At 39.3% G+C, this 23,338-nt stretch overlaps 2 protein-coding genes across 4 annotated transcripts in view; both read right to left on the reverse strand.

Annotated features, from left to right (window-relative positions):
• On the reverse strand, nucleotides 1-20,074 carry stox2a (storkhead box 2a). Of its 3 annotated transcripts, XM_041982010.1 has the most exons (6): nucleotides 19,517-19,597; nucleotides 11,739-11,907; nucleotides 10,179-11,622; nucleotides 8,469-8,621; nucleotides 3,377-5,888; nucleotides 1-875 (listed from the first exon to the last, which is right to left on the reverse strand). In XM_041982010.1, exons 3-6 carry the CDS (start codon nucleotides 10,354-10,356, stop codon nucleotides 674-676), a joined length of 3,045 nt encoding a protein of 1,014 aa, XP_041837944.1. In that variant the 5' UTR covers nucleotides 10,357-11,622; nucleotides 11,739-11,907; nucleotides 19,517-19,597; the 3' UTR covers nucleotides 1-673. The 3 variants fall into 3 exon arrangements, with proteins under 3 accessions (XP_041837944.1, XP_041837943.1, XP_041837942.1); XM_041982009.1 differs by having other exon boundaries at nucleotides 10,179-11,907; XM_041982008.1 differs by lacking the exons at nucleotides 10,179-11,622; nucleotides 11,739-11,907 and having other exon boundaries at nucleotides 19,517-20,074.
• Nucleotides 12,896-23,338, reverse strand: part of casp3a (caspase 3, apoptosis-related cysteine peptidase a) — a 15,401-nt gene continuing 4,958 nt past the window's right edge. Inside the window, exon 7 of the transcript XR_006009943.1 lies at nucleotides 12,896-12,908. The gene's annotated coding sequence lies outside the window, so the exon portion shown is untranslated. The remainder of the gene's footprint in view (nucleotides 12,909-23,338) is intronic.

A 23,338-nucleotide genomic window follows, 5' to 3' on the forward strand; every position in this document is an offset into this window, starting at 1 on the left:
TCACATAGCATCTTTAATACCACCATTATAATAATTAGGATATCAAAAGTATCGAGTATACATACATAATTTGCATTGCGGTACACAAATCTGAGCTGATTTATGTTTTATATCTTTCATTCATTGTTCACAGGATCAATTTTTATTATCTTGACATTGTGCTGATACATTTAACCGTCCTGAAGAACTCAACGCTATTTCAGGAAGGAGAACATTTAATTGGACATGTATTGTTAAGCAATATAAAAAGTTTTTTTGATATTTCCAAATGTAACTTGAATCCTATAGTCTACTACTTTCCAATACCAGTAATCAAGAATCTTGATATAAGCCAAACTAGAGTCCATGTCACCAAAATCAAAGTACTTCACGTAGGTTTCTGCACCTACGGTGGCCTTGATATTCTTCTTTCTGTTCTTCTCTTTTTTGCAGTGAAGTTCTTGATGCTGTAGGAACAGTCTCTTGAAGCCATGCCTGTTTTTATAACAGTCCCAGTAAATGGATCCTCAGGAGTCTGAAGATGAGTGAGTGTCTGTGTGTGTGTGTGTGAGAGAGAGAGAGAGAGAAAGAGAATAGGTATGTGTTGGGTGAGGAAAGCAAAGGACAAAAATTGGTGAGACACTTCGCTTCCTCTCTCCTCCACCACCTTCACCATCTCAGTCTGCGCTGCCTGTCAGACGCTGGTGATGGAGGCCAGGCAGTTTGATGACTTCTGGAGTTTCTCAGGCTGTGTGGTGGGCGGCTCCGGGATAGCGCGAAAGCTGAATGGCAGTCCAATACTGCTAGTGCCAATGTGGCCTGGGCTCAGCGCCGGATTCTGCCGTCTATTGCTTTCCACAATGCTGGATGTGTTGGATGCAAGGCTTTCACGTGTTCTGCACAACACAGAAAACAAGTTGTTAGTTTAAAAATGCACCATGCAACCCTGTCTGTAACATTTTATAGTTAGAGAAGAATCCTACTAAAATACAATTAACAAAATATTTAAAATGACCACTTTTGTTTTCTATCAAAAAAGTAAAAAAAAAAAAACAAACAAAAAAACAAAGTAAATAAAATAAAATGCAAATTAATAAAGACAATTGCTTTTTTCTTTAAAGTTTACACATCAGTGCAGCAATACTAAGAAGCCTATACTTTGTATATTATATATACAATATACAATCTGTTATACTCGACAACTGTATGATGTAACATGCACTGGATTCTGACAAAAGTAATTAAAAAAATTTAAAGTTAAAAAAAGTCTATATCCATAAACCACATTATAACCTAAAAATGCATGAAAAACTTCCATAAATAAAATACAAAACTTTCTACGTCAAAGTTAAAAGTCTAATATTCAAAAATCAATGGCATATGTCGAGTTTATATCAAATACCTCTATTTATTCCTTATAACTAAATAATCTTTAACTTAAGTATCTATTTCCACAGGGTAAAATGACACTTTCTCAGGAGCCAACACATGCATCATTTCAAGAATATTTATTTCAAGCTAATACATGAAAATCAGACTGTAAAAACAGATATAAAAGTAAATTACAAGAGCTTTAGGAGGCTGTTACTGCAGTACATTATAGAATGTACAGGACAAAGCCTTTTATGGAGTTTGACCCATATTTGGCCATACAAGTTAAGATAAATCAGTCAGTGCTGCTTTGCTGTTGACTTTCATTGTTTTGTTTTTGTTTTATTTTTGTTTTGTTTTCATTTCTAACAAGCCACAACTTTCTGAGGATAAAGGTTAAATTAAATTAAATTAAATTAAATTAAATTAAATTAAATTAAATTAAATTAGATTAAATGAGAAGAAATGGTCTTTCTGTTGACTCAATACTAAACTGAATAGATAAATGTTTCACTCAAGTAGAGGAAACACTGTTCTACATAATCAGAGGTTTGGAATCTTTACAGTACAGTCAAAGCTATTTATCATGTACTGTATGAGCAGGGGAGACTGGAAGATGTTGAGGACTTTCTACATTTTCTTACATATATACAGACTACTTCATGAAAAGAGGAAAATTTAAACCCCTGAGAATAATATTAATTCCATTCTAACATTATATTATAATATCACAAATAAAAGCACTCTTGCAACCAGACATATTACTGCTGATAATGCAAGGCACACATTATTCTAAAACGGTATGTTTATTAATAAGCCGCTATTCTTGAACAAATATCTCTTTTATTCCATATTTTTTAATTATAATTAAATTTAGGGAAATATTGAGGTTTTTTTAGGTTGGTGGTACAGTGGTAAGCAGTGTCACCTGACAGCAGTGAGGGGTCCTGGCATGAACACAATCTTTGGCCTTTCCATGCTTAAAAAGCGCATAGTTGACAAGATAAGCTACAATAATCTACAGATACAATGGATTTAAGTTTAAGCTTGCAGGTTACTGCACTTTGAGTACTTTATAACCACTTTCTGTCATTCTCTCTTTTTTAATGTCTGCTATTTTGTCTCTTTTTCAGAGGCAGAGAAAACCTAACAGAGCTCATGCAGAGCTGGTGTCATCACCCCAGCTTGTTCTCAACCGGATTAGTTGCCTTAAAGTTGCATCTGGTATCATGCGTTTTACAAGAATTGAAAAATAACTTCTCAAAATCATTGCATTAATGAGACCTAAGATAAAAAAGTCATATCTTGAGGTTAAATAATGCATTTGAATGATAAAATATAGCAACCGCATTGTGTCAGAGAGCAAGATGATGTACTTGGGAGTGCATTATGAAAACCTTTGCCAAATTTGTCTAAAAAACAGTTTGCATGCAGACATGTTGTTTTGCATAAAAATATTCTAACAGTGAACTGAACAATTCATTTGTTGCAATCCATCTTTCAAAGACAAGATTCAACGATTCAGTTCCACAAACAATAAAAGCAAAACCTACAAACCTCCACCCTTCACTGTTGTCAAACTTGAGGACCTGACTTCTCAGCAACTAGATGTATACATAAAACATTTTGCTTTCACAACTAATGCTATATTACTTTCAACATGGATGGAAAACAATGTCCAGGAATAGATGGGGCATTATAACATGAAACATGTATAGTATGAACAATCTTCTTTTGTCACTGTTGGAAAAGTCATCACACTTTGGGAGCATCACCATCAACAGCTAAGAAAAGGCAGGTAAATAAAATAAACTAAATGTTAGGAACTTTTAAAAACTACTATAGGGTTTTCATAGTTAGGTTTATTACTTTCATGTAGTTTTGGGTGCAAATAGGATTAGTTCATTTCACTTAACTTTGAGTTGCTTTGCATGTGCTTCACAATAAAATCAAAACCTGCTACATCAGCATCCAAGTCACACTCTCAGTTAGCAGTTTGTTGTTTACAGCTCATTTTAGCTCTTACCTGGGGGAGTTGAACCCGCTGTCCACTGTGACACTACTGCTGTCCATGCTGTCCAAACGGGCAGAGTGGGCTGACTTCTGGCTGCTGCTGTTCTCCGTCTCCTTGGGGCTGAGTAAGGTCAGATTGGTCTCCAGTTTACGCTGCAGATCGTGCTCCTTCTCCCGTTCAAGGAGCCACTGCATGGTTCCCTCCCCACCACCACCACTGCCTCCACCGTTACCACCCCCGTCCCCGTGGTCTTTGTTGTCCTCTGCCGTTGCCAACTCTTTGTGCGAGTCCTCCTCTGCCTCTTCCTCCTCCTCATCGTCTGATACATTATAATAGTCAAAGGAGGCAGAGGGGACTGTTGGCTCTAAGCAGCTCTGTAAAACTGCAGGTGACGCTGAGGAAGTGGCTGAATTGGAAGGCTGCTGGGGCTCAGGATTGTCTAGGGCCTCTGTTGATTTGGCATGTGAGGCTTTCCGCAATGTGCCGGACTTGGTGTAGCTGCTGTCCACGTAGCCAGTGGACAAGGCATTATGTGGAGGTTTGAACAAAGTGTCTTTGCTGAAGATCTCTTTCCTCTTAATCGCTATACTGCCTCCTCCCCCTCCAGGATCTACATTGTGTTGATGTGGCGTCAAACGGGCATTTTGTGCCGGCTCTGGCGTCTGGCTTGGCGTCAGACGCGCTGAGCCGCTCTGTCCCTTTGCTGCCGACAAGTCCTCTTTGTATTCCATCGTATGAGGAGAGGTGAGGTGAGGCGTTTGCCGGTCAGCTGGAGAGCCCTTTCGGAGTCCCCCTGATGAGGTTAATGTGTCATATTCTGATTTTGCCTGAGGCGAAGGGGCAGTAAGGATTGTTTCATTTGATGTATTGCACTGGAAGTACTCATCTGTTGAGGGCTTAGGAGAAAGTCCCATCAGCTCATTGTATGTTGGCAAGCTGTCTCTGCTTTTGTTCCTCTCCATCGTACTCCGGATCCTTGACTCGTCCAAACTCCCCTTCCCCAAATCAGGCACATTAAAATCAGAGTGGAACTTAGCAGCAGAGAACATGATCCTTGAGTAATGGGAGGACTTCTGTGTGGCACGCAGGGTGCCATCATCAGTGTAGTAATGACTACGCTCGTCCAAACTGGGTTCAAAGTCTTCTGGCGCACCCAGTGATGGACCTTTGAGAGAGTTGTCCATGGACCGAGATCGTTCCTTAGCTTGATCTGACCTTTCATGACGTGACTTCCTGTCCTGATTGTGACTGTGACTTCTTTGCACTCTGGACTGGCATGTTCCACGTGAAGGCTCAGGAAAGGGCATCTCCGTCCCTCTTTTGGCTAGCCCCCCAGACACATCCCACTCAGGGGTAACAGGGCAGTACGATTCAGTAATATTGGGGTTGCTGTGGACCAGGTACGTTGCTCCTCCACTTCGTCTGCGCTCCAGTGTGTACATAGCTTCCCGAGGTGAGCGAACTAACGAGTGGCTAAAGAAGCGGTAATCCCTTTCCATAAACACAAGATCCCAATTTGAACCTTCAGATGGGTCTCCTCTGGATGTCCGGGGTTTGCTATGAGAACGGGACTTACCATGTGGAGCTCTCCTGTGGCCCCTGCCCCTCCTGCTGCGTGCACTGTGCTGGGCAGACCCTGCTTTGTTCTTCTGTGTCCGCTCTTCCTCTAGTCTCTTCATCACAGCTGTATGCCTAGCAACATTCTCCACTGTTAAGTCAGGGTTAATTCTGCGAATGATCTCCATCTCTACCTCACGAGGAATGAGCGTGGTTGGCACATCCTCATCCCGGAGGGGCCATTCCTCTGGGGGGAACTGGGCTGAGAAGGTGGCCAGCTGCCTCATTTTGTCCTTCTTAAAACTCAGTCTGAAAAGCCTGAGTCCAAACCTTTTAGATTGCTTCTCGCCACTCCCACCACCACTACTTCCTTCTTTCTTTTTGGTCAGAGTGTCAGTTTTATAAGGAAAGGAAGTGATACTTTTGCTCTTATCAGCTGGATCTTGAGACAACGATTGCTGGATAGGAGGGGAAGTGGGAGCTGGGGGATAGGGATATGATGGGGGTTCACCTCGATGCTCCTTGGCTGACGTGCTTGGTAGGGGTTCACCACCATTGTGATCCTTGGTTGGCTTACTTTGATGGGAATCTCCCTTGTGCTCCTTTGGTGACTTACTTTGGAGCACAGGAGCATGCTGTCTGGTGGGGTCTTCACGATAGGAATTGTATGAGTCATTGGGATTCTTGCGAGGAGGCCTTTCCCTCAGACACCCAGGTGTGGATGGAGTGACATTGCCAGACTGAGGTGAAGTGCAATGTTGAAGCTGCTGCTGTTGCTGCTGCTGACGCTCTGGTGGCCGATCCTCCAGGTGATACCACTTATTGTTTGTTCTGATGAGGGAGGGAGTGATAAAATAGGTCTGGGGAGTGACGATGAAGTAGCCCTCTGGAGTTGGGTATATCTTCCTCTCTCGCACCAGCATGTTCAAGGTGTGTCGCAGAACCTCTGAGCTGGGTGTAGGCACGCCTGCAGGAAACACATATCAGAAGCAATTTTATATACTTGCTTTAAACAAATTATCTATTTAGATGCAGGCCACTACCACAAAATATTTGTTAATAATAATAAAAAAACCAATGCATTTTCTTTAATAACATAAAATGATGGGAATGACAGAGTTTTTTTTGTTTTGTGTTAATGTCAGATGTGTTACAGCATATTGGTATTGATGATGGTATGTTTCACCAATATTATCACTAACTATTTTGACCATAATCATGTGGTGACAATCTAAAAATGTTAAAACTCTAATTCTAATTATTTCTATTAAATAAATCAATCCATCCAGATCCATGATATAAAACACTATCTAATCAGCACAAAGACAACAGTGGTTGCTGAAAATATTCAATATTTTTGACAATTATTTTAGTCTCAAAAACTAATTGGATTGATAATTGAGCTTTCAAACCTAAAATGAGTTAATGTGTTAGAGTATTTAAGGCTTATTTCACAGTAGGACTCTAGAGCAACACTGATTCAAATGCAGGTTTTACATGTAAACATTTAATTACTGAGCGTTTTGTTTAAAATCAGTGTCAATTTTAAGAAAGAGAAAAAAAAACATAAAAAGGATCTGATCAGATATTTTTGTCCAATTCTTTCTGACACAGCAACTACATTAAAAAACTGAAGTTTTGTGTTCAAAATGTTATGTTCTTAGAGGATAGAGATTAGGTAGAGTGATGTTTATATGTGTGTTCAGTCTTTAGAATATTTTGTTTCTGCATAAAGTAAAAAAAAAAAATACCAACAAATATCCACACAATCTAAAGTGAATAAAGAGAACCAAAGTAAAACATCAAGTTTAAAAGATTATTTATCCAATAAAACATTTCTGTGAGTGGCAGAAGTACACTAGATTTTCTTTGCAGTTTTTAGTCTGAACACAATTTGCAGCAAAAAGCTGAAAATATTTCAGTCCTACACATCAGTTTGGGGGAATTTCAGTCCACTCTTTAATACACAACAGCTTGGGATCTACATATCCTAACATAATCTGCTCACCTGACATTGATGTGATCAATTTAATATTTAGCTATCAAATCATCTTTAACCATTCTTGGGTGAAATAACTTGTGTGCTTTAATTGTCTTGCAGCTGGATCAATTTCCTCTGAAATTCTAACTCCCCTTTAATATAAACGATAACCTGTACTAAACCAGATACAGTGTAACAAGCCCAAACTATGACACTGCCACCACCATATTCTTCAGACTGGATATGCAGTATTTTTCTCTGCCAACATTTAATGCTTCTGACAAGAAAGCTTTGTTTTGGCCTACTTGTCCATAAAATGTTTTTCTAACAGTCTTCTGGCCTGTCCACCTGATCATTCGCACACACAAAAAAAATAGGAATGTTCTTTTTGGCAAGCAAAGACTTTCTCCTTGCAGTCATGCCATGAACACCACTTCTTTAACGGCTCCTCTGATGATGGACTTGTGAACATGCCAGAAAGTCCTTTAGCTGCTTAATCTTCAAAAGCTTGTGTTACAGTCTGCTGCCAATATTGCAACAGCTCTAAAATATTTAATAACTTTTGAACTACAAATACTATCAAGATGCTTCAAAAATTCAGACAAAGCTGAGTTTCTTGGGTTTTATGTGTCACATTCAATTGGACATTCAGAGGTTGCGTGCTGAGAGCTGAAGCTTTATCCATTTCTTTGGCATAAATTGTTGATTTGCTGAGCCAAATGACAACGGTTGTTGATACTTAGTTCCACTTTTGTGACCTGATTGGTTTGAAATCAAAATGCTTGAGCTTTATCCACAAGATCAATAACTTTGCCAGTCAACATAGGTTTTCATCGTTTGACCCACTTATGGAGGGAAAGATGTGGAATAATATGGAAGTACAACTTTCTGAATAACAGTTTATACATTCACCTATATTTAGATCAATTCTAAAAAATGAAATTGAGACATTAAATAAGTTAGACTGAAACGTGAGATTATCCTGCTAATAATAATATATGACACCAGATACTCACTGTCAGGAGTGGTTTAAAAACAATGCTAATCTAAGAGAGTTCAGAATCTAAAAGTTTGGACTTTAAGGGTTAAAAAGTTGCAGTGGATTACTTTGCGACCATTTTTTGAAATACATTTTCTCGATGGAACGCGCTTCTTGCCCTGAGTCTCATGCATTTGCACACGGACTATCTGACAGTGGAATTTTTGTCTTGTTGTGTTTGTTTTCTTTTTTACATTTTTAGCTAAATACATCAACTACTGCTAGTCCTAGAGGTTCCTTTGCTTTTTCAAAAATATGTATCTAACATTGAATGTTTCCCTTAATAAATAAATGACAGACTATAATGTTATTGCCTAATTTGTTTAATTGAAAATCTTATGTTGGTTTAAATTATTTTTGTGCAGAAATATACTTTTTCAGCTATTTTTGCAGTAATTTTGCAGCATAGTCCCTTTTTGTCATTCGGACATCACATACTACATTCAATTTTCAAATATTTCCTTGTGCAAACATTTCTACACGGTTTTACTACAGTCCCATTTTAGGAAATGGGTGAGAGGACATACCTGGGAAGCTGGCAGTGAGATGCTCCACCAACGCCTCCTGGTTGACAGGCTTGTGGGCAGAGTTCATAGCAGATATGGCCAAGCACAAGATCTCCCCCAGCGGGATGAATTGCGACTGGCTGATAGGTGACATACTGATCGGAGACACATCACCTGCAGGAGGAAGAGGAGGAGGTACAAGCACAACTGTGAGATCATGAATGAACAGCAGGCGCAGTGTGTGAAGCTATGATGTAATGGTCAAACAGCAGCAGTGTGCATGCTGCCTAGAACGGCTCCTCCCCTCCTCTCTGTGCTTCCTTAGCCTCTCGCTGCTGCCGTTTCTCGTGTGTTAGCAAAGCAAGGCAGCAGCTGCAGCAGCCATAACCAGAGTATGAGATCACCTGAATCTTTGCAACCTGCTCATCTGATTCATGTTATGGATAGAAGGGAATTAAAACAGTCCACCAAGAGCAAAATATTCTAAAATTCAGCTAAATATAAATTACTTGAGTGCCCGATTGAGAGCTAGTACACAGAAATTCACAGTTGCCATAAGCTGGCTTTGCTGTCAGCAATAGTGAGTGATGAAATCATCCTACAACCATAAGGATGTGCTTCAAGCTCCTCTGAGAGCAAACATCTGTCCTGCTGGAAGGTTGTAAAGCAACACACTGAATGCACCGCTGCAGCATCTGGGCTGTAGTGACCCTGTCCTCTGACCTACATCTGAGAACCACACAAGACCATGCAGAAACTGTATTATCACAGCCAATACTTTTAATTCTAACTTGACATCGACCTCCTTCATCTTCACAGCTATAAAACATCCTCAGTCTTATTGATCAGCCTAGAGTTTTATTAGAATTTGACATTAGTGCTTATTTTGCTTTAGCTAAAATGTGTGCGTGGCTTTGCCTCTACAGCACACTCAGCTGAATGGTCAGTTTAGCAGCACGATGACGTTATCTCTGCTTAGTATCACAGCCCCCTAAGCTTTATGTGGCTGTTCAGGGCTTTATTTGGTTTATATTAAACACAAGAAAAGCCGGATCTATTTGGTAAATCAGTACAGAAAATAAAAAAAGGCCATCTTGTCTTTGGCTTTTTCAATAGTATCTCATAGTGTTGACACAAGTCTAAAAGCGGGTAGCAGGAAAAAGAATTACAATAAAAAGTACTGGATGAATTTATTTTGGCTTGCTTAGTGATGACGTTAACTTCCTGATTTAATGAACGGGACCTTATATAACATGAACAAACACAAAACATGAGTTAGTTACAATATCTGGCCCACAGGCAATACAATCCTATTGCATTGCCTAATATACCATTTAATATTCAGACATATCTTAAAGATCAGAAGAAGACAAATGATGAACGCAAATTTTTTCATAATGTTCTACAACTAGTTTTAACTGCATTTTAAAATTTGGGTCAGTGAAAATAAATTAAATAGTAAAATATGACAGAAAGTAAAGAAGATGTAGATATTTGAACGGAATAGGATCGAATGCAACGGTTTTACAAGTGAGTGTCCTAAAATGAGTTTTACAGCAAATCTTTTTCAATCTGCTCCATTTCTGTTCAGCCTAATCCCACACATTGGGGATGTCAGGAAAAAGGAATTGCTATCAATATTTTGTCCAAATCAGACCAGGTCTTTCCTTACTCTGAGCAACCTTGCGTAAAGAGGGTGGAGCTTCTGACAGGGGGGAGTGTCAGACTTACCTGGCGCACGATAACTTGGCGGGGATGGAGAGAAATGCGGAGGAGGAGGAGGAAGGTGCTGCTTCTGCACACGGATGTCTTTCTCACTACGGGACAGACTGTGCTCCAACGGGCGTTCAGGAAGCTCCGAGCTGGGCCAGGCCCGCCGCAGATTGCTGCTGCGGTTCTTCTTCATCATGACCTCTTTACTAGGTGGCCTTCACTCCCCGGGGGCCTCTGGGATAAGGTGATGGGGTTTGGGGAAGGGGAAGGGGGGGGATTGGTGGAATGGGGAGGAGGGGGAAGGAAAGAGGGAGGTGGGGAAGGGGGAGGTCGACCAACCTCAGGCTCAGTGCCTCCCCCGCATCAGTGAGAACGTCCCGCTAGAGCAATCACACACCAGACATGGCAGGAACCAGTGTGCATCTTCACACACATTCAGACGTCTCATTTACATCCACGAGCAAGCTACAAACGACTGTCTTCGCACTGTGGGTGGTTGTCATCGGCTGCTGGGCTCTCCCAGGCTGATCTGGAGCGGTGGCAGTGGCGGCAGAGGTGCAGGTGATTGCGCGAGGCATCACCCTTTCATCGACATCAGTCCCAGCCACCATTTGTAGCATCCCCATTTGCATGCGTAGGGAGGCACATTACGTAGCCACTCTGATGTGGGAGGAGGGAGCGGGAGAGAGGCGGGGGGGGCAGGGGTAGAGATGAGGGAAATGGGGCATTGGAAGCAAGGAGGACGGTGAGAAAAGATTTCTGTTGAGCTTTTGGGATCTTCTTGTTCCTTTTCAATAGAATGTAACGGGGGAGGAAAGGAGGAGATGGATGGTTGGCCACAGATTCAAAGCTTTAGAGGCCCAGTCTTCGACAATAGCTCAATTCACTACAGGAGTGATCGGCCGAGCCCCGTAAAACAAAAGAGCCCGCTTAAAAAAGAAACAGAAATAAAAGCTCCATTCACCCTGAGGGGCAGTGAAACCTCAATAGTATGCCAAGCACTGGGGATGCTACGTTCACCTCCATCTTTATCCGATCAAGCACAAGACCCCATCGTCCTTTCGACAACACCACACCAGCAGAGGGTGGGGAGAAAAAAATGGAGAGCATAGAAATAAATAAATAAATTCAAGAATAGATATCCACCGTTTCCCTCAATCCAACAGAAGAAGCTCCCAAGCTGATCGCCATAGCATCCATTCATTAAAGAAGGGGGGGTGGGGGGGGGATGCAAACTCCAGTCAACGGCAAATCTCTTTCAACGCTAATGCTGCAGCTGCTCCCAGCACCTCCAGGAAGGGTGTGTGAGTATGTGTGTGTATGTGTGTGTGTATGTGTATCTGTGTGAGAGGGAGAGAGGGAGAGAGTGTGTATGTGTGCATCCGCCTGCTGCGCGCGATTCTGCGTGAGCATGCATGCGTCTGTGTCTGGGTGATTGAGGCTGAGGGGAGGGGAGGAGAGGCTGCAAGGGAGAGAGATCGAGGACATACATAAGGCAGAGAGCAAATATCAACAGATCGAAACACACACACACACACACCCAAGAAGAAAAAAAAAAAAAAAAAAAAAAAATCAGACCTCAGATGATGTCCAGAGGAAAGGCAAGAACTTTGGATCTTTGGCTAAATCTCCGTCCTCAATCTTCTTCGTCTTCTTGTTACCTCACCTTCTCTGTACCACTGGCTGTATTCCTGAAGATTGAGGGCCCCTTAAACCATCATCCTTCCTCTTTTTGTGCCTCACCTGACTGTAAGACAAAACCCACAACCAAGAGGAATCATTTTAAGGCTGCTGGTTTGAGTCTTTGTCATCAGTGACTTCCACCGGTTGATTCAGTAACTAAACTATGTGGAGCTGCAAGTCAAAATGAAAAAGCCAAAGCTTCCAACGGACTCCTGCTGACTCGCATGTGTGGAGTGTGAATGGACGGTTGGAGGGACAGAATAAGGGGCAAAGTGAGGGGGCAGGATGGGGCATGGGTGGAGGGAGGGCAGTGTCACAACCAATCTGCTCCAGTTCACTGATACCAAAAAGAAAGAGGCGAGGAAGGGAAGGGGAGAAAGAGGCGGAGGGAGAGTGACACCACGCCAGCCATTTTATTTCTCAGTAGTGCTGCAACAGCCTTTGTTGCCATGACGACGCAAGCCGATGATCTCATAGCTGTTACCTTTAAGTGCTGTTCCCTTAAAGAGCCAGTTACTCAAAATAGAAAGCTGCCAGAGAAGCACATAGACAAGGAATGAGTATCTATAACTTAGAAAGAAATTACTAAAACATTAGGATCCTTTAGAACGTAAAACTGTTTGTTCAATTATAGTCAAATTTAGGACAGAGCGCCTTGAAAATTAAGTTACACTTCAAAAGTATTAGTTGATTATGTGTTTCCCAAACTGGTACTAGTACTTCAAATGTCAAAATGTGGTGCTTTTCTTTTGTGACTAAATACCTTTAGATTGTTTTTTTTTTTTTAGCTGGCATTTCATATGAAATTCTTATTAAACAACAATAGAGTTTCTGAAAATTATTTAATGACATTTTGTATATAAACCTGTTTACTGATTAATCATCATTAAACACACTGTGAAACTGCATTCATCCACATGCAGCATGCTACACTTTGTGCTCATTAAATGAGCACAACAGCATTATTGCTAATGCTAAAGTTAACATACTAATTAGGGCTGGGCGATGTGAACCAAATCTTATATCTCGATATTTTTTACCTGAATCACGATATACAATATATATCTCGATATATTTTTCTTTGTCAAGTAACCAAAGAGACAGTTCTAATTTACAGCCTTCAGTGCTAAATACACTTTTATTAAGAATTTTCAGCACATGTGCATTAAAACAGTTGACTGAAATTAAAGTAGCTTTACATTAAATTAAATGCTGCAAAAACAAAATGAATGAAAAATAATTTTAAATGACCACAACAAAAATACAGCTGTGCAAAATGCAAAAGAAAAGATGTTTCTAACTCAAAACAAGCTATCTCGATATAAACGATATTTCCTTCTTCTATACTGCGTCTGATTAAGTCTCGATATATTGCCCAGCCCTAATACTAATGTTCACATCATTCTGGGAACACAATGTCAGTGGTGTAATGACGACCCGCCACTGACTGACCAAAAATGGATGTAGCCTCATGACATTACCCAATGGTTTTCTGAGCTTTTAAGCTTTGAGTTCAGCATTCAGAATCTCTGTCTCACTCCACTCAGCCAGCAGCAGCTAGAAGCAGCAACAGCACTACTAAGCTGCTTGCACATGTGCTGTAGTTATTCTGTTATATGTTATGGCAAATTATTGGTAGCATTAAGCTATCCATGTGTCAAGCAAAACCTATGCAGAATCAAGAATCTTGGTTATACAGCCAACACAACAGAATTTGTGTACAAATCTCCATAGGTTTAGGTTGACTGAAAATTAGCTTGAACTACAAAGGGGACAACCACAACAGATTTCATTGTAAAAAGTGTGACAAAAATGTGACAAGAAGTAAACAAGGCATGGGTCACTCCTCCACAAACCACTACAAGTCTTTATCCATTGCAACTTTGGTCTTCTCTGCATTACTGCAAAGTTAAAGGTATCTGCAGCCAAAAATGTGTTTTTGAGCTGTTAATAATACAGTATTACTTGTGATTAAAACTACATATACTGTTTATAAAATTTGTATTGTTTTAATTTATTTTAAAACTGAGATTTTGTAGGTAAAATATGGCTCGAAACGCCCTCTACAGGGTAAAACCAGGTTATGGTTTTTTTGTGACATAGAGAGGTTATCTACGTCATGAGAAAATTTAAAAAGCCCCACAGCCCCTCCCTCCAGATGCACATAGATGGATTCTCGCCTAGCAGGCATAGAAAACCACGTCCACCATAAAGGGATGAGAACTCACATGGTGTAGATTTGATAGTTTCAGACTTCTATTCTTTCACAGAGTTTCTGATGAAATATTCCTGCAATGGGACGGATTTGTGCTTTTGAGGGGTGTAAAAGTAACACCGGACTTTATTCTTTACCTGCCGATCCTCATCTGGCGACAGACAGCAGCTCAAATCGTAGCAACAGCAACTTACAGCGGCACTTCCTGCAGCTGCCACAATCTGCCCCAAGTCTCCATAGCTGCTGGAGCTGTTGACAGGCAAGTGTAATAGCCTGCCACAACAGCTTCAGATCAGAGGCTAAATCTGCTTTGAAACCTTCACTTAGGAAAACTGTAAAACTAAGCAAATATACATAAAGTATAAGTACTGTATCTAATTGGAAATACGTTTATTGTCTCAGGGAAATCAGTAAGATTACACATGAAAATGTGTAACCGATAAGTTAGCTGAAAGCTAACTTCTATGGAAAATACCACTGTCAAGCTAGTGGCTACCATGCGCAAACGGACTAAAACTATTTAAACAACTTTATCTATCAACAAATGTTTACCTCAACAATATTCTCTGTGTTGAATTACAAATTGACTAGAATTACGGCAAATGTTGAGAAGATGAAAACATGAACTCCCTGTTTATAAATAAACGGGGAGCTAATAATTCTCTGGCTGCTTGTATGTATCGAGTAATGTGCAGTGATGAAGAAAACTGAGGATGCAACACAGTGATGCATCGATTCGCTGAATCGAATCGTAGAGAAGATAATCTTAATATCAAATCAAATCATGAGATCAATGAGGCTGCACAGCCCTAAAATATACCCTATTTACTGTACTATAAGCTATAAGTCTGACCTTTATATAAAATGATATATATATATATTTAATTTGACATGTTTTTAAATGTTTATTCATACCGACTGACATGAATCAAGCATTGAACATTACCGACTACAGCAGCGAGATGGCACTCTAACCTGATAATAACCACGGTATTTGCTGTTTCTGTAACATTGAAAAAAATAGCTAAAAAATTAACTTAAAGACAACTGAGAAAATCCTATTCTCCAGAATACAAACTGCAGGTAGAAAAAAACAGCCAAAATGGTAATCAAGTAGTAGTTGGCGTAGTTGTTCATAAACGACACTGAGGATGAAGATTTCAGTGGGCTCAGTGAAGTGGAATGAGATCGGAAGCTTAGTGAACTTGGTGAACTTTATTTTTTCAGATGTTACAAACGTAAATTATATTGTATGAATGGAACCATATGAACATAAAGTCTCTCTCTGCGCACATTTACAGACCATATTAAGAATATGAAATTGTACACAGGAAACAACTGCGGGGTGGGAATAACTGCGGGGGGGGGTGCCTGCGTTTTTATGTACAACGAACAGCTGAGCTGATTATTTCGTATTTAATGTGAAACTTTGTTGGCAGGGTGGGGTTGTGCACGCGGCAGTGTAGGTTTTAATACCTAATGTGATACATGTTTGTACTTTCTCAGCGCCTCAATCAGCTGTTCATTGAGTGTAATAAAGAGACTAGTTCTCCCTCACAGTTTAAAAAGATCCTTGAAGAAATGGTGTTAACATAACACACGCATATTTGGCCTGTTGTTCCTAATGCTATTGTGCAGTTGAATAACTTGCCTTTTCTGAATAAATGTTTGGTCTTGGACATGGATTTTGTGAAGTAAATTTCTAAATAAATGCGACTTACAGTCCTATGCGACTTAAAGTCCGGAAAATATGGCAATCAATGCAAAACAGGAGTACTAAAGTGATCAAAAAACTAACTGAACCCAACTAAAAAGTCCATTGGACAGCGAGGGTTCTCACATTCTCAGCACCATTGAAGACAAAGAAAAAAGTAATAATAAAATAAAATAAAAATCACTACTATCAAAATGTGACTTCCCAGGGACATGACCACCCATGCCACATATTCAAAATGAAAAGCCAACAACATAATAAACCAAACATCTCTCGGCTTAGCAGCAGAGTTAAAAGTATCAGCATAATCATACAAACATAAGATAAAATATATGAAAAAACTTCTACTGTATTTAAATTGTGAATTCAATATCAATTCCAATTAATTTTTAATTTCTTTATTTGTCCTCTAGGGGCAATCAATCAATTGATCGATCGATCGATCGATTGATCAATCAATAAATAAATAAATGCCTCTTCTGTGAAGCAGTGAGTCTGGTCTAAGATGGTTTTCAGTGTTAACTTATGATCATTTTGTGATTTCTAGGACTAAAAGTTCTCCTTTGCAGACCAGGAATATACTAAACAACAAGGTGTTTAGTTCAATGGTCCAACATGGAACCTTACTAAGAAATGTACCAACAGACCAACAAACTGACACTGTCATCTCTAGAAAAACTTCACACTCCAATAGCTAAACCTTTTTGAAGATAAAAACTGCCACATCATAAAGTGCACTGTGTTATATTTCTATAAAATGCTGTCATGCTTGTGAATCACACATATTACTGAGAACTGAGTATGTTTCTATTAAATGCAATGAAATGGGAAAATTTCAAATGTGATTTAAAAAAAATAACTCCACATTAAACAAATACAGTACAAGTAACAATGGGTCGTATGAGTTATCAGGCCAGTGAACTGGCCTCCAGTGGCACATTTACTCCAGCACCATGCTGAAAAGAAACTCGCTTTCTAGTAAATTAAGAGGTTAACTGATATTTGTCCCAAAATATCTGTCAAGCCATGGTGTGTTGTGACGCCAAAAAACATCACAACACATCCTGATCTGACACCAAGATAGATGACCACCAACTCTGCTGTGTCAAACGTTTCCCCCCATTCTCTGTGGAGACCCTCCCTTTCCTTTCCAGTTGAGGCCTGTGCTTTAGCGGGGAAATACAGTTGGACAGAGTTTTCCTGAACAAAAGTAGCACTTTTCCTTCCTAAGGTGCACACACTCCGCCCTGGTCATTGTTTAGCCTTCACTAATCAGATTGAATTGTCTATTAAAAACTACTGCTACCACACAGCTAAAAACCCGCCACTTTTGTCTGGATGTGTTAATCCAGCTGCTATTTGGCAAATATTTGAAGTCAAACATTCTCAGACAGTTTGGAGGATTATCTGGACCATGAGAAACTGTGGCATTAGTTTAAATACGCTGACTATTTATTTTATTGAACTTCAATTACTGGACAAAGGTTTGACACCATCTCTGTTTTCCAGCAGCTTCAACAAAAGATTTATTTATTTAATCAAAATTGATTTAATAAAAGACTATCATTGTTCTCAACACATGCACATTATGTATAGCCCATTTTTGCACAAGTAGTTAATGATTACCTCTAGAAAAAAATATTTAAACTTTGTTTGAATGTGTCTAACACAATAACATCTTGACACTTGCTAAAGAAATGAGTCACACTGGCTTTCCTGTGTGCTCTTGGTAACATTTATATCACAACTAAATGGCTATAATCCTCTAATGAGGATACAAAGATCATATAAATCTTGAAGCTTTAGTCTATCATGTCTGAGTTGTTTCTGGGAATTTGAAAGCAGCACAATGGTTGAAATTTAACTATTTGTTAAACTCACTTAGGCTCGCAATTAAATGAGAGATTGATTAGGAAGTCCATAAATGAGCACAAATCAAGTACATCCTGAAAGATAATCAAATGACCTATCTTATCCTGGCTCCAGTGTTGAGTTGATTTCCATCTGCTCTTAAATTGTGATTTAGTTATCAAAATCTGCATTGCATGAAAACTTTATACCTCATTTTTTACATAAAGTCTGTTGGCTTAGACATTATAGAGTTTAGTGAGTTATTAGCTATAAGGCAAACATTCCACAGCTTATCAGTGAAGCTTTGAGACCTCCTCTAACACTCGGATGGGAAAGCAAACTAGCAACACAGACAGAATCTATCTATAGACTGTCACTGAAGTAGTAAGTGCTGCATGATTGATGATTAGCAGTTCACTACAGATATCTGATCACGTGCACAGTGTCACTGAAAGAAAGAAAAACATTACATGCTTTAAAATTTAGTTTTAGTCTATAAAAATGAAGTGTCTCGTTGGTACTGTGTGTATACAGAATAAACAGTGCTCAGTAATTTGCGAGCTTAGGATGCACTACAGAGATTCACCAGTTTATTCCAACACCCTGGAATAAACTTAATTTACACGTGTGCTGGTATGGACCAACATACATTTTTGCATGGTGTAATTTAAATGTACATCCATACATTTTCATTACCACCTGTGCCTGTGTGTGTCTTAATTTTAAAGATCACACAAGCTCTGTACAGTCAAAGCCTGAGGGGAATCAAGGACCCCAGGTTTGGAACCACTGATCTAAGTACTTGCTGAACAATTCCTGATTGCTCCAGAGATGGGTAACATCTGAGGATAGATCACTCTGACTCAGTTATCTCAGTGCAAATGTAAAAGAATATTGAGTGTTGCAACTTTAGATAAAAACATTTGTTATTTTCCTAGATTTGTTCATTAGTGTGTTTTTTCTGTTTGTAATCATCTTAGCGGCTTTCTTTCACCACAAAACACCATAAGTTAATCCACTATGACTTTCATCTCCAGACCTTGAAACTGTGGGAAATTTCCAGCCTCTAACTCTAATGAAAACATTATGTTATGCTACAGTTTGATGTTGCTCACAGACAATGCATCCAAACTAATGCAAAATTCTGAAACTCAACTATAGCCTATAACAGGATCTCTGAAGTGCCACGTGAAGGTGGTATTTTAGGTACAGTGGTTAGACTTGCCAACGAAACCTTGAGTTGCCCCAACCTGTCTCAGTATGAGTTATGGTCATGATGACACAGGATGAGAAGCATAATTGTGGGATTGTTGAGCTGGAGTACAACTGGGCTCCATTCCCGAGCTTCTCTATCTGAATGAGTAAGCCTACATGACATGAAGCAGCTGAGGTTACAAGGTGAAATGACGCCTAAACTCCCTTTTTGCTCAGACTAGATGCGACTGGTTTCGTGCAACCCACCGGCATCCTTGCTTGACTCACAGACTCACAATATCATATAAAACCTCAACAGTCTTTTAACTCACACCAGCAAACGAGATAGAGGTTTTTGTCTTGAAACTAATCAGTAATGACATTTGTCAGGTATCAGTGGTGTAGAAGACTATTCATCCATCTCCCCAAAGACATTATTAGTAGGGAACCTAATCAAGTTATTTCTTACTTTATGCAATACTTACCTTTAACTCAATTTTACTGGTTATTTTAGCATTTCTTCCTTTAGTCAAATTTTACACCTGAACGAAAAGAGAAATAAAATATTTCCTGCTAACATAGACTCAAACTTCTTGCTTCAGTAACCCAAGCACCGTCATAAAACGTTCACGTGGAGTTAAAGTATGTGTCAACCTATCTGTGTGACTTTGAAGATATAATCTGGAGCAGTTAACCTACCTATGCATTTGATGTCGAAGTCCTGTGGAGGTCTCAGCGTCCTTCTTGTCCATGCGTTCCTGAGCACCTGAAGGTGCACCTCGCTCCCCTGGATCAGCAGCACATGCTCATCTATCCACCCGAGAAAGAAAATCTCAGAGAGAGCGTGCGTCAGCGCCTTGTTCCAGAAATGTTGCATGTTCACGGCTTTGAAACTAGCGAAGACCTCGTAACCGGTGCGATGCTCTAACTTTTTTTTGGACAGCACGGTCGGTGATGATGGTGGACGTTCCTCATCTTCTCTGCAAACCTGCGACAACACCAGAGCCAGAGAGTGCGGAGTTATGTGGAGAAACTTCTCCATCCTAGCTGCAGTCACTCAGAGAAAACTGTTGCCTCATCTGTAGCACTTATCTGAGTCCACACAGCTTCCTTATTCAGTCTAAAAACTTGCAGTTGATGTTAACTATTTGTTTTCTTCTGATCCCGAATTAACAGCTTGATGTTATGAATGTGAACACAGGTGCTGTATGCAAAACGGGGAAATCAGCAACCTGATACACCGTCCATAGCAACCACCTCTCCCCAATGGAACTGTCAAAGAGCATGAAGATCTATTTTCAACGACAAAAGAGGCGAGGACTTGTGCTGCGTTCAAGTGCACCTCGCAAAAGTACAAACTTCCACTTCGAAAGGCTAAAAATCTGCATTTTTCTGAGGTTAATCAAACAGATGTTGATGGCATTATCAACGATGCTGAAGTTCGTTAAACAGCAGCAGATGTTCGAACTCATCACTGACATGAACAACATAGATGGCAACAACAGGAACACCTGCATGTTGCAATGCAGATTTTAAAGGGGGCTGATTTAAAGAAAATTCTCCCAGCTTAACCTAAATGTAGTACAAAAAAGTACAACTCCACAAAGTTGGAACACTGTGTAAAGTGTTAAAAAAATAGAATTTAATGGAAAATATTAGATTATCTTGATTTTGATGACAACAATACATCACAAAACAGGGTGATGTTTCAATTGTGTAGCATCCCTTCTCTACTTTCTGTATTCTGGGAAGTGAGGAGACCTTTTTCTGGAGTTATGTTTGAGGAATTCTTTGTAGCTGCTCAACAGTCTGTATTGCTGGATTGCTTGGATCGTTCATTTCACGTCTTGCTGAAATCTGCAAGGCCTTCCCTGAAAGAGACTTTGTCAGGAAAGCCCTAGATGTTGTACTAAAATCTCTATGCACTTTTCAGTAGTGATGGTGTCTTCACAGATGTGTTAGCTGCCCATACTATAGGCCCTGTAACCCCACACCATCAGATTTTGAACAAAAAAATGGATATTCCCTCTCCTTTTTATTCCAAAGGACACAACATCAGTGGCTTCCAAAAACAATTTCAATTTTTAGTTAATCTGACCACAGAATAGTTTTCCACTTTGCCTCTGAGCCAAATGAGCTTTGGCCCAGAGATATTTCCGGATCATATTCACATATGAGTTCTTCAATGCATAATAGAGATTGATCCTGCATTTGTGGATTGCATGGTGAACTGTGTTCACAGATAGTGATTTCTGAAAGTGTTCCTCAGCCAATGTGTAAACCTTTATTAAACCAGATGAGAATGAGGCCATGTGGTGAATCATGCTTGTTTTTAATACCATGCTGCTGAGGACCTGGAGATCATCAGCATCCAGTTTTGGGCTTCGGCCTCATCCCCTGTGCACAGAGATTCCTTTTGTTTCTTTTAATCTTTTGATTATATTATACACTATAGATGGTGGGATTCTAAAAGTCTTTGCAATGTTTTGTTGAAGAACATTTTTCTAAAATTCTGTAACAAATTTAGATGCAGTTTGTCGCAGATTGGTGAACCTCTACCTTTTTCTGCATCTGAGACTACCTTTCTTGTTTTAAACCCAGTCATGTTGCTGACCTGTTGTAACCTAATTAGTTGTGAAATGCTGCTTCAGTTGATTTTGATTTGTGCCATGTACTTTGCTAGCCTTTTGTTGCCCTGATTGCAACTTTTGTTGTAATGTGTTATCATCACATTTAAAAATATTTTCTATGAAATGGTGAAATACCTCAGTTTCAATATATGTTTTTTATGTGCCATTAGGAGGGCAATATGGGTTTCTAAGATTTGCAAATCCTTACATTATGATTTTCTTTTTTTATTTTATACAGCATCCCAACTTTTTTGGAAATGGGGTTGTAATACATATCCATGAAACCTGGTGTTTATCAGCCCATGATCATCATCTCACTCAAAACAATGGTTGAAACAAGGATCGTATTACTCAACTGTATTAGTTAGACAAGCCTTTGTCTAGGTGATGATACTGATATTTAAAATATGTATATTTTGTTTTGTGCATTGTGTTTTGATTAATAAGCCACCTGTTTATAAGTATCTGTTAACTAGCATCAGACTTAAGACAAGATTTGATATATTAGGTGGTATTTAATAAAGGATTGTTGAGTTTTTTTATGTGCCAGTTTCTTGCACTGTATGTACTGATTCTTTTTAGGCAGAATCCATGGTATAAAATAGGCTTGAGAATCATGAGATTCTCCAGGAACCTTTAATGCATTGCTCTATTTTGATGTTTTTCTTTTTATCTCTTTCTGACCTCTGATACCGTCATGCTTTGCTTTTATACCAGTGGTGTTAAGGGTGGATGTCGAGATGTAGCATTTCAATCAAACATTTCTGCTTTTAGAGCATACTCCATCTGGGCTGTTGCGGGTGAAGGCAGGTTTAGGTGAAGTGCATCCATGCTGGTAGTGAAAAAATCAGAGGCTTGGTTTTATTAGGCTGAGCCTCAGGATCTGGTGGACCAGTTCTTGAGACCTTAGGCCATGCCAAATCTGCAGTAATCCTGCCTGTTTACACTCAAGAATGTGCATATAAATAGATCCCTCACTGCCAAACATGTTTGCTTCTCTAGGAGATGCCTACAAGTTCAGAGATTTTCCCAAGGTGCAACCAAAAACTTTGTTTGATGCTGTCGTAAGTTACCAATAAAAGAAAAAAAGAGGCAGAGATGCTTCGTAGCACACAAGTGAAAGCTGTCTTTATTAATTTAAAGAAAAAAAAAAAAAAAAAAAAAAAAAAAACATTCTACCAAGCTCACAATGTAGCTGCTCACAACATACTACAAAAATTCCCAAACGTTGTTCACATCAAACTGTTGTGTTTTCTCAGCTAATGAACATGATTGTCCTACACTGATGTAAACATGCTAAAAACACAGCTAAAGGATACAGATTGTTTCCTGTAAATATTGCGAGTGTTCCATTTATAGAAATGACCACAACCAAGATCGGTGCGTAATCAAACGGACATGTCAAAATACAAAAGTTTAACTCCACAGATTCTTCATCTGTTTTTGTTTGTTTGTGCTTTTCTCCCTTTTAAATAGTTATTGTCATATTATTAAGATAGGACAGTTATTCAAACCAAAAAGTGGTGCATTGCTGCAACTAAAATCTTTTTTCATCCGTTTCAATTTTATAGTAAAAAATTCTTCATGTGACCAAACGCTTCTTAAAAAAAAGGCACATTATAGTAAAACTTGTTGTTTTACAAGACTAACAGCAGCTCAAAAAACAAACAAACAAACAAAAAATCAGGGTATATTTGAAAAAATTGTGAGTTATTGTTTTATGAATTTTTGCTTAAATAAACTAAACCAGAAAAAAAGGTACAGTTGAGATCAACCAGCAATTTATTTTCTACCAGCTTGTCATTTCAGCTATACTTGAATAATGTAATATCAATCGTATGCTATGTTTACTAGCCTTCATTTCTCCCATATGAAGTCAACCTGACAATCT

Source organism: Melanotaenia boesemani, chromosome 4 (assembly GCF_017639745.1).
Source record: "Melanotaenia boesemani isolate fMelBoe1 chromosome 4, fMelBoe1.pri, whole genome shotgun sequence".
Taxonomy (NCBI): domain Eukaryota; kingdom Metazoa; phylum Chordata; class Actinopteri; order Atheriniformes; family Melanotaeniidae; genus Melanotaenia; species Melanotaenia boesemani.